This window comes from Chrysemys picta, chromosome 1 (genome assembly GCF_011386835.1).
Source record: "Chrysemys picta bellii isolate R12L10 chromosome 1, ASM1138683v2, whole genome shotgun sequence".
Classification (NCBI taxonomy): Eukaryota; Metazoa; Chordata; order Testudines; family Emydidae; genus Chrysemys; species Chrysemys picta.
Window position 1 is genome coordinate 57,340,509 of NC_088791.1, and position 14,548 is coordinate 57,355,056.

The 14,548-nt window shown below is 48.3% G+C and overlaps 1 protein-coding gene across 10 annotated transcripts in view; it reads right to left on the reverse strand.

The window, feature by feature from the left end:
* The window catches only part of NELL2 (neural EGFL like 2), a 228,782-nt gene that overhangs the window by 149,115 nt on the left and 65,119 nt on the right, over positions 1 to 14,548 (reverse strand). For 5 of the 10 annotated variants that reach the window (XM_008162490.4, XM_065557619.1, XM_008162491.4 and 2 more), the window contains exons 6-9: positions 9,970 to 10,042; positions 9,706 to 9,803; positions 7,726 to 7,854; positions 93 to 195 (exon numbers count right to left, since the gene is read on the reverse strand). In XM_008162490.4, coding sequence (XP_008160712.1) covers positions 93 to 195; positions 7,726 to 7,854; positions 9,706 to 9,803; positions 9,970 to 10,042 — 403 coding nt within the window. The remainder of the gene's footprint in view (positions 1 to 92; positions 196 to 7,725; positions 7,855 to 9,705; positions 9,804 to 9,969; positions 10,043 to 14,548) is intronic. The other 5 variants (XM_024100600.3, XM_065557607.1, XM_065557614.1 and 2 more) reach the window with 1 other exon arrangement.

Consider the following 14,548-nt stretch of genomic DNA (forward strand, 5'->3'; position numbering starts at 1 on the left):
GGTGACATCTCTTTTGAAAGGTACATACATCTTCCTTTCAGATTTCAAAGTATATTATTTGACAGAAAGAAGCACCACACAATAAAACTTACGTTGGCATTCTTTACAGCACTTGCCATCCACATATGCAGGAGCAGAATTCAGTAGACAATCAAAAAATGGGCAAATCAGTGCTTCGCATTGCACAGTACCATTCTGGGAAGAAGAAAAAAAAAGGTTTTAATATAAAATAAAGTTTTTGTGAAATACATGAATTTATAAGCGGTTTCTTAAACGTGAAAAACTCCTCAGCAATACCAAAATAAGTCATATTTACAATGTTTCTCTTAATTATTATTATAAAGAAAGATTCAACCCTAAGTCTTTAAAAAATTATTACTCCAAGTAGGCTTTTTATATGAGTCTGATGTGTTCATTAAGATGAAAGTAGTTTTGCTTGGTAAAAAGAAATCTTAAATCATTTGGCGCATAGACATTCTGCCAATCAATTGCAAATTGGTAGATTAGTGTGAAGTATAAAAGCCTCAAAGAACAATACTGTGCCTTACAATTTTCACATGAAAGACTGAATTCATTTTTAAAAAGATAATATCATAGCTGTATGAAAAATCTGAGACAAAAACATAGCATGTATTTAACACTTTATCTCAATCACAGGCATGTTATCTGACTATATTGGACTAGGTTTGTTACTGGTAGTTTCTTCTACTTACAACTTCTACTACCTAACAACAAACTGTTAAAAATTGAACAGGTAATTTTCCCCCCAGAAATTTGTGGAACAAAAAGACAATAAGCCTAAGAAAAACAGTTCAAGGTATTAAAGACTGCAGCACTTCAATCTAGGGCTTTGGGGCCTACTCAAAAGTGCACTGCAGTCAATGGGAGTCTTTCCATTGATTTCTAATGAGCTTTGGATCAGGCATTAATGAATGTTTTAAAATGGATGTGCATTAACCAAGTCATTATAATTTGGTACTTGCAAAGATACATGCAATTAATTCTGGAATTTTGGTACCTGAGGGGGTCTTCCATCCACCTTAAAACAAACCTTTTTTTATTTGTGGTATAATAGGACATGCATACAGCACTGACATTTTACATTTTATTACATGTTGATCTAGATGTAACCAAAGAAGACTTAATGGAATCAGGAACAAGGGATCCATTAAATCATCTGCTAAGAACAAAGCTATATTTAAGGTATCCGAAAAAAAACAGGGAATTAATTATCCAGAAAAACAGTCTGTAATACAATACTTGGGGAAAACTTGATGGGATAAGCATATTGCTTCCAATATAGTTCTTACTTTACCTAGCATCCTCCTAAGCATGCAAGAAAAATGGGGCAAAACTACATATGCTGATCCTGCTGAAAAAATATATAAAACATTTTTAATACACTCTGGTTCTTTAGAAAAACAGGTTTGCTAGCACTTGATTGTTGCTACCTTGAGAAAAAACGGTTACTCACCTTTGTAACGGTTGTTCTTCGAGATGTGTTGCTCATATCCATTCCAATTAGGTGTGTGTGTGCCACGTGCACGGCCGTCGGAGAAATTTTACCCTATCAACACCTGGTGGGTCGGCTGTGGAACCCCCTAGAGTGGCGCCTTCATGGCACTCAATATATACCCCAGCCGACCCAGCACCTCCTCAGTTCCTTCTTGCCGGCTACTCCAACAGAGAGGAAGGGGAGCGGGTTTGGAATGGATATGAGCAACACATCTCGAAGAACAGTTACAAAGGTGAGTAACCATTTTTTCTTCTTCGAGTGCTTGCTCATATTGATTCCAATTTGGTGACTCCCAAGTCTTACCTAGGCGGTGGGGTCAGAGTGAAGCAATGTAGACTGCAGTACTGCTCTACCGAAAGCTGCGTCGTCTCTGGCGTGCCGGACGATGGCGTAGTGCGAGGCGAAAGTATGCACCGAAGACCAAGTCGCTGCCCTGCAGATCTCTGATGACGAGGCCTGGGCCCTTGTGGAGTGAGCAGTGAGGGGCGGGGGCGGTACACCGGCCAGATCATAGCAAGCACGGATGCAGGACATGATCCATGAAGAGATCCGTTGAGAGGAGATGGGGAGGCCCTTCATCCAGTCTGCCACTGCAACGAAGAGCTGGGTCGTCTTCCTGAACTGCTTTGTACGCTTAATGTAGAAAGCAAGGGTCCTACGGACATAGAGGGAGTGCAGCCGCTGCTCCTGGCGACTGGCATGCAGTTTTGGATAAACTGGAAGAAAAATGTCCTGGCTGATATGGAAGGCCGATACCACCTTGGAAAGAAAGGCCGGGTGAGGTCGAAGCTGCACCTTATCTTTATGGAAAATGGTGTAAGGCAGTTCTGAGGTAAGGGCTCTCAGCTCAGAGAAACGCCACGCCAACGTCATAGCAACAAAGAAAGCAGTTTTCCTGGAGAGGTAGAGAAGGGAACAGGTGGCCAGTGGCTCGAACGGAGACCCCATGAGTCTGGAGAGGACCAGGTTGAGGTCCCATGTGGGAACATCAAACTTGTAGTAGAGATGGTCCAGGCCCTTGAGGAACCTGCCAACCATGGGATTGGTGAAGACAGAGCAGCCATTCGCACCCGGATGAAAAGTCGAGATGGCCGCCAGGTGAACTCTGACAGAAGATGCTGCCAGGCCCTGCTGTTTTAGGTCCAGGAGATACTCTAAAATGAGAGGCACGGATGCCTGGAGAGGGGGCGTGTTGTGCTGAGTGCACCAGCACGAAAACCGCTTCCACTTAGCCATATATGTGGCCCGAGCACAGGGCTTCCTGCTGCCCAAGCGTACTTGCTGTACAGATTCCAAAGAGAGAAATTCTGAAGGGTTTAGCCACACAGCATCCATGCCGTGAAGTGGAGAGACCGTAGGTCGGGATGGTAGAGGCGACCGTGATCCTGAGTAATCAGGTCTGGAAGAAGAGGCAATGGGACTGGAGCATCCACAGAGAGCTCCAATAGCGTAGAGTAACCATGCTGTCTGGGCCACGCCAAATCACTCGTGCCCTGTCCCTGTGCACTTTGAGCAAGACCCTGTGCACAAGGGGGAATGAGGGAAAGGCGTAAAACAGTCGACTCGTCCACGGGAGCAGGAAAGCATCTGTGAGAGAGCCCGGGGAGCGGCCTTGGAGGGAGCAGAAAGCCGGGCATTTCCGATTGCTGCGGGAGGCAAACAAGTCGACGTGGGGAAACCCCCACTTTCGGAAGATGGGGTGGATGACATCTGGTCATAGCGACCACTCGTGGGAGCAGATGGAACTGCTCAGGTGGTCCGCCAGCGTGTTCTGGACCTCGAGTAGAAAGAACGCCACCAGGTGAATGGAGTGGGCTATGCAGAATTCCCACAGTCTAACAGCCTCCAGACAGAGAGGGGAGGAATGGGCCCCCCCTTGCTTGTTGATGTAGAACATGTCCGTGGTGTTGTCTGTGAGGACCACCACACAGCGACCCTGCAGCTGTTCCTGGAAGACTTGACAGGCCAGATGTACCGCCATTAGCTCCCAGACGTTGATATGAAGGTAGAGCACGGACGGGGGCCATAGGCCCTGCGTCTGAATGTCCCCAAGGTGGGCAACCAAGGGGGCCATAGGCCCTGCGTCTGAATGTCCCCAAGGGCTGACACATCCGTGACCAGGAACAAGGAGGGCTGAGGGCTGTGAAAAGGGACTCCTTCACAGAAAACCCGGGTACCTAGTCAGCAGTGGAAGGAGGCCAGGACTCACTCCGGGATGGTGACAACCAAGTTCAGGTTGTCTCGACCTGGGCAATAGACTGATGCCAGCCAGGCTTGTAACGGGTGGAGTCGAAGTCTGGTGTGCCTGGTTACATATGTGCAGGAAGCCATGTGGCTGAGAAGACTCAAGCAACTTCTTGCCAACAAGGTTGGGAAGCTCTGAAGGCTCCGGACGAGGGCCACTATAGCCTAGAAACGAGCGTCCAGCAGGAGAACTTGTGCCTGCACGGAGTCCAGAATTGCCCCGATGAATTCTATTCTCTGAGTCGGTTCTAGTGTCGACTTTGCCACATTGAGAAGGAGGCCTAATCGACTAAATGTGTCCATGACCAAGCGGAGGTGGGACTGCACCTGTTCTATGGTGTGTCCCTGGATAAGCCAGTCGTTGAGGTAAGAGTATACCTGCACCCGCTGTCAACCAAGGAAGGCCACCACGACCGTCATACATTTGGTGAACATTCGGGGAGCCATGGAGAGACCGAAGGGAAGGGCCGTGAACTGATAGTGTTCGCGGTTGACCACAAAGCAAAGAAAGCGTCTGTGCGCTGGATGAATCGCTATGTGGAAATACGCGTCTTTCATGTCAAGGGTGTCATATCAGTCTCCAGGATCCAGGGAAGGTATAATGGTGCCCAAGGAGACCATGCGGAACTTCAACTTTACCATGAACTTGTTGAGTCTGCGTAGGTCCAGAATGGGCCGAAGCCCGCCCTTTGCCTTAGGGATTAGGAAATACCGGGAGTAAAACCTCCTGCCCCTTAGCTCCTTCAGAACCTCCTCAATTGCCCCCATGGCGAGGAGCGTCTGAACCTCCTGACTGAGGAGTTGCTCGTGAGAAGGGTCCCTCAAGAGGGATGGGGAAGGAGGGTGGGGAAGAAGAAAATTGGAGAGAGTATCCCACTTCCACCATGCGGAGAACCCAGCGGTCCATGGTTATCTGAGACCAAGCACGGAGGAAATGGGATAAACAATTCAAGAAAGGTGGGGGTAGGATCCTGAACGAGGTCCGGTATGCTGTCCTCGGGCGTCCCTTCAAAAGGCCTGTTTTGGGCTGGACGAAGGCTTGGTCGGGCCCTGGCCTTGTCCTGATGTGGGGGTTGGAGGGCTTCCTCTGCCATTACATCCCCACTGCCTATAGAAATCCTGCCTCAGTCGAGGAGGATATGAGCATTGTTGTGGCTGCTGAGGCTTGAAGGGTTTCCACTGGGTAACCAGTGTGTGCATGTCCAGGGACTTCATTATTGCCCTTGAGTCCTGAAGGCTTTGTAGCCTTAAATCTGTCTTTCCCAAAAATAGGCCCTCTCCATCAAAGGGGAGGTCCTGTAGTGTTTGCTGAAATTCTGGTGGTAGACCGGAGGCTTGCAGCCAGGAGAGATGCCTCATCACGATCCCTGAGGACAAAGTACATGCAGCGGAGTCTGCAGCATCCAGCGAGACCTGCAACGAGGTCTGTGTTACTGTTTTGCCCTCTTCCGCCAAAGCCCCAAACTCCTCTCTGGACTCAGGCGGTACTAACTCCTTAAACTTCAGCATGGAGTTCCAGGAGTTAAAATTGTAATGGCTCAGGGGCACCTGCTGATTAGCGATCCTGAGCTGAAGTCCCTCTGAGGAATAAACTTTGCGCCCAAACAAATCAAGGCGCTTGGCATCCTTCAATTTGGGTGCTGGGGCCTGCTGGCCATGCCGTTCTTTTTTGTTCACTGACGCCACCATGAGCGAACAGAGCTGTGAGTGGGTGAACAGATAATCATACCCCTTCGAGGGGACGAAGTATTTCCACTCCACTCCCTTAGCAGTCAGGGGAATGGACGCAGGTGTCTTCCAGATTGTTCTGGCAGTGGTTGAGATGGTCCGAATAAGGGGTAGGACCACCCTTGATGGAGCTTCCATGGACAGAATATCCACCACGGGGTCCTCCACCTCTACCACCTCCTCCGCCTTCAGGTTCATATTCCACACCACCCTGCACAGGAGGTCCTGGTGGGCACCGAGGTCTATCAGAGGGGGACCCGAGACTGCAGTGCATGCCACCACCTCGTCAGGTGAGGAGGAGGAGGAGGCCACTGGGGAAAAGAGGGTAATGTAGGGCCTCTTGCGGAGCTGGGCCCAGCTGTTCTGTGCCAGCCACCTCAGGATCCGAACCAGGAACCAGTGTTGGAGGAGGTCCTGTAGCAGGGAGAGAAGCCACCAAGGTCTCCTGCCTCCAGCGTGGGCCGACTGGCGGTAGCTTCTGGCACTCATGTCTCGAACAGGGCTGATCGGGAAGACCCAGACAGAGCACCTGGGCCTGGTGCTATGCCCAGGGCGTCCAGAAGGGCCATTGAGTGGGCCCTTGAACGGGACCTTGCTCCTGCGCCTGCCAATGCTCAGCCCCTGACTCCAGGCGGCTATGGTCCAAATGGCGGTGTTTGGAGAAACGTGACCCCGCCTCCGATCCTGAAGAATGAGAAGCGGAAGATAAGGGCCATGGTGGTGCCGAGCGGATCTGCGCCGGGTAGCATCAACGAGGCGATGTCGAACAGTGCCATGACGCTGGGGAGCAGTGCCGGGACCTGGACCAGTACTAGGATCTGGAACGGTGCCTGGATCTAGAGCTGGGCCAAGATGATGACCAGCATCGAGAGCGGCGTTGGCTCTGGGATCTGCTCCTCGACAGCGACCGGTGGGCAGATTGGTACCACGGCCAAGACCGATGCCGGGAGTCGGAGCGGTGCTGCAAGTACGACCAGTGCTGCGAGTATGACCGGTGCCGTGAAGGAGGACGGTGTCGGGACTGCAAGCAGCATCAGGACTGCGAGCGGCGTCGGGAGCGGTGCCGAGAGCGGGACCGGTGCCACGGCTCGACCAATGGTGCTGGTGGGTGGATTAGGGCCAGCTTGCCCCGGGACAGTGCCGCATGTACAGGAACCAGTGCTTTGGCATGAGGCTGAGGGGATACCGATGCCATCATGGCAATAAGATCCCATGCAGCCGCAAAGGTATCCGGAGTGGACGGCAACTGGACTTCAACCACGCTGCATGTCGGGGAGTCCAGAGGCACCAGAGTCAATGGTGCCGAAGCCATAGACTGTGCCCCTTGATGCTCCCCTGCGGGACGCTTCTCCATGGGCGGTTCCAGAGAGGCTGGTCTCTGAGGAGGCGGGCCACCCTTTTCAGCTTCTGGTGCCGCTTCTGGCCAGGAGAATGGGAGCGTTGCCGGGCAGATGATGTCAGAAGCTTGCAGTGCCGGGTAGCATTGGTGCCGCGGGTCTCGGTCAGAGTCCAACCATGGTGTAGCTCCTACTGCTGCCGCCAGGTGCTGCGCACCAAGGGGCTTGGTGCCAGATCCTGGCGTGCCGCAGGAGACTGAGAGCTAAGGGCCGCCTCCATGAGGACCTGTTTTAAACGAAAGTCCCGCTCCTTCTTAGTTCGGGGATGAAACCCTTTGCAGATCCTGCACTAGTCTGCTTGATGAGACTCCCCCAGACACTTCAGGCAAGAGTCATGGGGGTCGCCTGTTGGCATGGGCTTAGAGCAGGAACCACAGGGCTTAAATCCTGGAGCCTTGGGCATGAGCCCAAGAGAAAAATTGGGAAGGAGGAGGAAAAAACCCCAACCCACTAATACTAACTATAATTATCAACAACTCTAACTATTAACTATAAACTATGCTAGGGAGAGTGGAGAGCAGCAAAGCAGGACTCCACAATTCCAACGACCATCACGGGCGCTAAGAAAGAACTGAGGAGGGGCTGGGTCGGCTGGGGTATATATCGAGTGCCATGAAGGTGCCACTCTAGGGGGCTCCACAGCCAACTCACCGGGTGTTGCCAGGGTAAAAATTCTCCGACGGACATGCACGCGGTGCGAGCACACCTCATTGGAATCGATATGAGCAAGCACTCGAAGAAGAAACTGTGAAAGTTTCATCATTATATTGTCTCATTAAAAGTGTAGTAGATAAAGAGGACATCAAGGTCCCTGAGTCTCTACTCAAATTGTAGCCATACCATGCAAGTGCAGTTCTTACAGCCATCTGTCCAGGATTCAAATTCTCTGTAGGTGGTACCCTTCATGACGCAGGTCCTTTCACAATAGCACTGATCCAATTTAGTCATCCTCTGCTCAGCTCGGGACAGCTGTACACATTTCACAAAGATGAGTTATTACATTGGTAAACAGTTTCCATATAATTAAATAATGATCTAACTGCCATCTACCATCCAGGATTGCAGAGTGAAAAAGTACGTGTGTGAAAATGCAGTCAGATGATGACTAAGTGGTTATTGTGAAATATTAAATGATTCCCCGGGCTGAGGGGGTGGGGAGCTGCCGCGGGGGGGGGTGTGCCTCAGGGCGGTGGGGGGAGCTGCTGCAGGGCCCCCCACCCCAGCTCACCTGTGCTCCGCCTCCTCCCCAGCACGCCACCCCCGCTCTAATTCTCCTCCCCTCCCAGGCTTGCGGCGCCAAACAGCTGATTGGCGCCGCAAGCCTGGGAGGCGGGAGAAGTGGAGCAGCAACGGCGTGCTTGGGGAGGGGCCATACCAGAGGTGAGCTGGAGTGGGGAGCTGCCACACGGCTCCCCGGGGGTGGAGGTTCCGCAGGGGGGGCACCTCAGGGCAGAGAGGGGGGCAGGGAGCTGCCGCAGGGCTGGGGGGGGCGCAAGGTGGAAGTTTCACCTAGGGAGCGAAACTTCCTTGCCCTGAGTAATTGATATGATCATCAGATAGTAGATGTAGATACTGCTTGAAAGTCCTCAGCCCCAGTACTTTCATATTTTTGACCTGTTCTTTGAACAGCTCAGGTTTAGAAAAGTCTTAAACCAAAAAAATCCTGCTGCAACAAGCACTGTAAACATGGTAACCTGTTTCATTCCAGTTTTACAAAATCCTTAGTCTGACAGATAGAGCTTGCATATTTATAAACCCTTGTTCAGGAAAGTTGATGGTATTTACTATGAAAATGTGCAATTGCATGAAAACATTGAAATGTAAGAAAGCTCTCTGAATGTGTCAAGGCTGTATCCCCACTTTGAACTTTAGGGTATAAATGTGGGGGCCTGCATGAAAACTTCTAAGCTTAACTACCAGCTTAGTTCTGGTCCGCTGCCACCATTCCCAAATGGATTCCCTTCCCTGGGAAGCCTTGAGAAACCTTTCACCAATTCACTGGTGAATACAGATCCAAACCCCTTGGATCTTAAAACAAGGAGAAATTAACCATTCCCCTCCTTCCTCCCACCAACTCCTGGTGGATCAAGATCCAAACCCCTTGGATCTTAAAACAAGGAGAAATTAACCCTCCCCCCTCCTTCCTTTCACCATCTCCTGGTGAATACAGATCCAACCCCTTTGGATCTAAAAACAAGGAAAAATCAATCAGGTTCTTAAAAAGAAGATTTTTAATTAAAGAAAAAGGTAAAAAATCATCTCTGTAAAATCAGTATGGAAAATAACTTTACAGGGTAATCAAACTTAAAGAGCTCAGAGGACCTCCCTCTAGCCTCAGGTTCAAAGTATAGCAAACAAAGATAAACACTTTAGTAAAAGGTACATTTACAAGTTGAGAAAACAAAGTAAAACTAAGACGCCTTGCCTGGCTTTTTACTTACAAGTTTGAAATATGAGAGACTTGTTTAGAAAGATGGGGAGAACCTGGATTGATGTCTGGTCCCTCTCAGTCCCAAGAGCGAACGACTTCCCAAACAAAGAGCACAAACAAAAGCCTTCCCCCCCCGCCAAGATTTGAAAGTATCTTGTCCCCTTATTGGTCCTTTGGGTCAGATGCCAGCCAGGTTACCTGAGCTTCTTAACCCTTTACAGGGAAAAGGATTTTGGAGTCTCTGGCCAAGAGGGATTTTATAGTACTGTACACAGGACAGCTGTTACACCCTTCCCTTTATAGTTATGACAGAATGGAACATCTGTATTTTTTGAGAGAGACCTGAATTGAAGCCTATGCCCCACACCATGTCTCTGAGTAACTGTTACCTTAGCTGATGTTTTGGCTAAAATGTCCTGTAGCTCCATGATTTTCTGTACAAGTCCATGGAAGTCATTACAAGTTGGGCAGGCTGGAATTACAAACACTACATTTGTTACATTTGTCAAATTGTATATACAATAGGTTCAATCTATACAAGTTACAGCTGAGAACCAATATATTGGAGCTCAAGGTTTTAAAAGAGCTTGCAGGACAAAAATTAAGCAAGAAGCACACCTTTGATTCTATGGTGTAAGAACTAATAGACTTACTGCGATTAAGATCTGGGCACTGAGAAATAAATCCTTGAGGCATGACAAGTAGTTGCACATCTTGCATTATGCCCTGTGTGCAAGTGGGGATAGAAAAGAAAGAAGAGTGGGCATTATTTTTATCTGTCAAAATAATATTCCACAGCAATGTTCACCACATAAAACATTAGAGCTCACAAAGAAAAACTGCATGAAAAAAGCACTGTTTATGAATACAATACTTCTTAGTTGCACCCACTGTGGTGATGGGAGAGCAAAGATTAAGTAAAATAGATAACTGTACATGTACACACATAGTGAACCATTTTTAAAGGCATACGATTAAATGTCAAGATGTAATTAAATGACAAGAGTCTGGTTGTTTTGAATTCATTGTTATTTTTAGTTACCCATTGAAGAAAAGCTTGAAAATGACCTTTAAAGCAACTTAAAAAATTATTTCCAGTTTCAGGGTCTTTGAAACACTGTTTTAAATAAAATGCAAATATTCACTGAACTACTGTTGTCAAACAGAAGTGAAGATTAAAGAAACTTGAGTCATGAAAAACAGATTCAGACAGGCATTTCATGATTTTGATATGGATCTTTTCATATAGCATACCTAATTCAGAGAAGCAACATATCTATTACACAGCTACAGAGGAGCATCTTGACAATTTAGGGGAATAGGACGTTTAGCATGAAATTCAAATATACCAGCTGGAAATGACCTGTTTCACCCAGAAGGACAGATCACATGTTTACCGGCAGAATTCACACACATCCTTAGTCATTAAGATATAATTAGCAGCCACTTTGCTGCTCTCCTAAAGCAAAGGCCAAACGCAATTTAGAAATGAACCATCCTATCACACACATTGCAGATATCCCTTTCATCTACCCTTCCTTCCATGCCTTACACTGATCTTCAAAACTCATTCTTAAAAGAAATGCAATGAATTGGCAATGAATTACAACAGGATTTATAGCGCTATGAAGAAAAGGTATCAAAACACTGTGGACTCAATCCTAATTAAAGGCCAAATCCCACACTGATTCAGCGGGAACAAGTTTAGGTTCAAAACCAAATAAAACCCTAGACCAGGATCTTCACAAGTGATCCATGATTTTGGGGGCCTCATTTTTCGGCTATCCAATGTGAGACTGATTTTCAGAAAGTGCTCAGCATCCACCTTCAGAAAACCAAGCCCCTAGGCACCCAAACCCACTAGTCATTTATTAAAATCTTGGGCTACAAGTCTGAAGAGATTTACAGTCCACAATGCTATGTTCAATATTTTTGTTTTCAGTTTAACCATTTGTATATCATATATTGAACAATCAATAAAATCAACGTATTTTGGATGGATTGGTGCTATTATTCCTTGCTGAATTTCATTTAATTTGGCTTTTCTCAGTAAGGAAAAAATCTCATGGTATTTTGACTCATCTAGACTTCCTTGACAAACAACTAAAATAAACCAAAAGGCAACTACAGATGGTGTCTTTCATTTTACACCTTGATGTGTGTGCATGTTCCATCACAGTCCGAGACATTTCAGAAAATGGATGAGTAGCATGTAAAGGCTTGAAAAGAAATAAATACATGATAATCTAAAAACTGTATTAGTCATAAGCAGAAAATACAGAACATTAAGTGAGTTTTGGAGCAGTATAAGCAATTTTGGAAGGGCTCACTCACCCTTGGAGCAACCCCTTGAGTCAGTGCGAGCTGTTGCCACTATCTTTGGCTCCAGCACCTCCTGCTGGCCAGCTGCCTCTGGCCCCAGGTCTTGTGGCTCAGCCCTCTGGCCAAGACAGCTAAATTCAGACCCCTTCTGGGTATCATAAACAAGCTCTCACAAAATCCAAAGAAAACTGAATAGTTCTCCTACCCTCTTTGGCTATTGTGGTCTTTTCTTCTCTACTTACAAATCCTATCTCAAGGCTTCCCTCGCAGAAGCCTACATTGCCCCATCATGTGCTGTTCCCAATCTCTCTGTCTATGTAACCTAACCCTGGGCTTCGCTCAGTCAGAGAGACCGGTCTTCTCTGCTGTCTCTCCCCGCAAGTACCTCTTTCAGTCTACTTATTACGACTCAGCTCCATTTCCCCTCAGGTTGGGAGCCAATTAGCTCCTCTCCTCCCCAAGTACAAACCCTGACTAATTGGGCACTTTTGCCAGCCTTGCAAGTGATGGGATTAAGCCCCATTACACACATCTCTCAAGGTAGTGCCCATCAGGACTCTCTCTCCCCATCACTGTATGGGGCCCAGGGGCGGCTCTATGTTTTTTGCTGCCCAAAGCACGGCAGTCAGGCAGCCTTCAGCGGCATGCCTGCGGGCGGTCCATAGTCACGCGGGTTCGGCGATTTTTCTGCAGGTGATCTGCCGGTCCCATGGCTTCGGCGTACCCGCCGCCGAATTGCTGCCGAAACCGCAGGACCGGTGGACCTCCCGCAGGCACGCTGCCGAAGGCCGCCTGACTGCCACCCTCACAGCAACCGGCAGACTGCCCCCCGCATCTTGCCGCCCCAGGCACGCGCTTGCTGCGCTGGTGCCTGGAGCCGCCCCTGACGGGGCCCTGCAGTTGCTTCCTCTAAGTAGTACTCAGATAAACAAACAATTTTTATAATCTAGCATGTCTTCAGAATGTCCTTTCCAGTATTCTCTATCTTGGAGTGTAACTGCAGAGCCTCTTTTGCAGCAGTTAATCTCTCTTGAAGTTCCCAGATCTGTTTACTCTCCATGGACAGTCCGGCCTCTTGTGATTGCCCTTTGGGTGCCGGGTCAGGGTCCACAATTGAGGCAGCTTCTCCTGTCTCCTCATTCAGAGCATCCATTCCCCATGAACCCACCCAATCCAATTTCTTTTCTGCAGGGGCCTGTTCTTGGCTTTTAGAGGTTGGGGCACCCTTTCCACATATTTCCATGGTTCTCAGTGCAGCCAGCTCCCATTTGTGTTGCTGCCAACAATTCTTTTCATATGCCAGTTCTAGTCTTGTCCAAATCTGTTCTTGCTCTTGTTATGTGGCCTTCTCTATTATTTTCTGTCATTAGGGTTGCCAATTTTGTTTAGATGTATTCCTGGAGGTTTCAATCACATGACAAGCTTGAATTAAAGATAAATCTTTAATTCCTGGAGACTCCAGGACAATCCTGGAGCATTGGCAACCCTATCTGTCATGAGGTTTTCACCTCCTCCAGCTCTTGGTTTGCCTTGTGCAATTGTGTTTCTAGGGCCTCTAGCTGGCTTGGCGTCTCTTGTTCAAATCTCTCAACTACATTTCCCCAGTCCTTTGAGTACTCGGCCCTGTCTCTAGGCCACCCGGCACAACAGCCTGTGTCCAGATGAGAGTTGCCTTATGGTTAATTTGTTCATGTGATATCCTTTCTTAGAGATAGGGATAGGGCTGGGAAATTAGGCCAGTGTCTCCCTACAATTATGGGCAAGGAGAGGTTTCTTAATATACCAACTCTCAGCTTGTACCTCTGTTTTTGCAGTTGGGAGTCTACTCCCTCAAACCAGTGTCCAACCGCACCTGGAGTCAATCAGTCCTCTCATTTCACATCTAGACACATTAGCAGTTCTGGTAAGCTGGAGCATGCCCCCTACTGAGGGAACATGCCAAATTGTAGACTTTCCTGTAGTAACAATCCAAATAGCCACACTCCATGAAAGGGTAGTCCTTTCTTTTGTGACCTGGTTGACCACACCCGAAACACACCACCATATTCTTCTGACAGATTCCTGGGTGCTTGGTGATGACTGAGGTCCCACTCCCTCTTCTGGTTTCTTAGGTACCAGATTACCTAAGAACTTCTCTCCACATATGTCTCCCTTGCCATCTCAAAATCAGGGTTCTCTGTTACCCTGCTTTCCTTGGAATAGTCCCCTTGAACTAACCCCTTGTTTGGGTGGTTCAGTATTATCTGCTTCCATATAGGCCTCTGCTCTCTCAATGGCCTCATCAGTAGAAGTCAAAATCTCCAGACCCAACTTTGGGCTCTGGCAGACAAGATCCTTAGACATTGTTCTAATGTTACACCACCTTGTCTAAAGAGAGCATGTCAGGGTGTAATCATCAGGTGGCCAGGCCCCGTAAACGCTGTGCTGCCACTCTAGGGCATATCCCCTGGGGAAAGGCTCTATCCTAAACCAATGTTGGTATGTTTCCAGGGTCAGCCCCAGCCAAAATGGCTTCTTTCACAATTCTGTCGGACCTACTCGTCAGACAAAGCTCGGTAGGTCACTTGAGCTTCTCCCGAAAGGAATGAGGACAATCAAGCTGCCCAAAAGGATTTGGCCCACCCTGCTGCAGTTGCTACCCTCTCAAAAGTGCTCAAGAAGGCCTCTGGGTTGTTACCTGGGCCCAATTTTGCAAGGCCGGGAACCGGTCTGGCAGAACTTTCTTCTCCTGAAACTACCCAGGGCCCTGGGATCCACTTCTCTAGGCACTGCAGGAAACGTTCTTGCTGAGCCTGTTGAGCCTCTTGCTATTGTTGTTTCCCTTATAATAGACACAACAAGAGAGCATGTGTCTGCTCCTGTTGCACTGCCAGCACGTGGAAAAGCTTCTCCACATTCCCCAACTGGAGG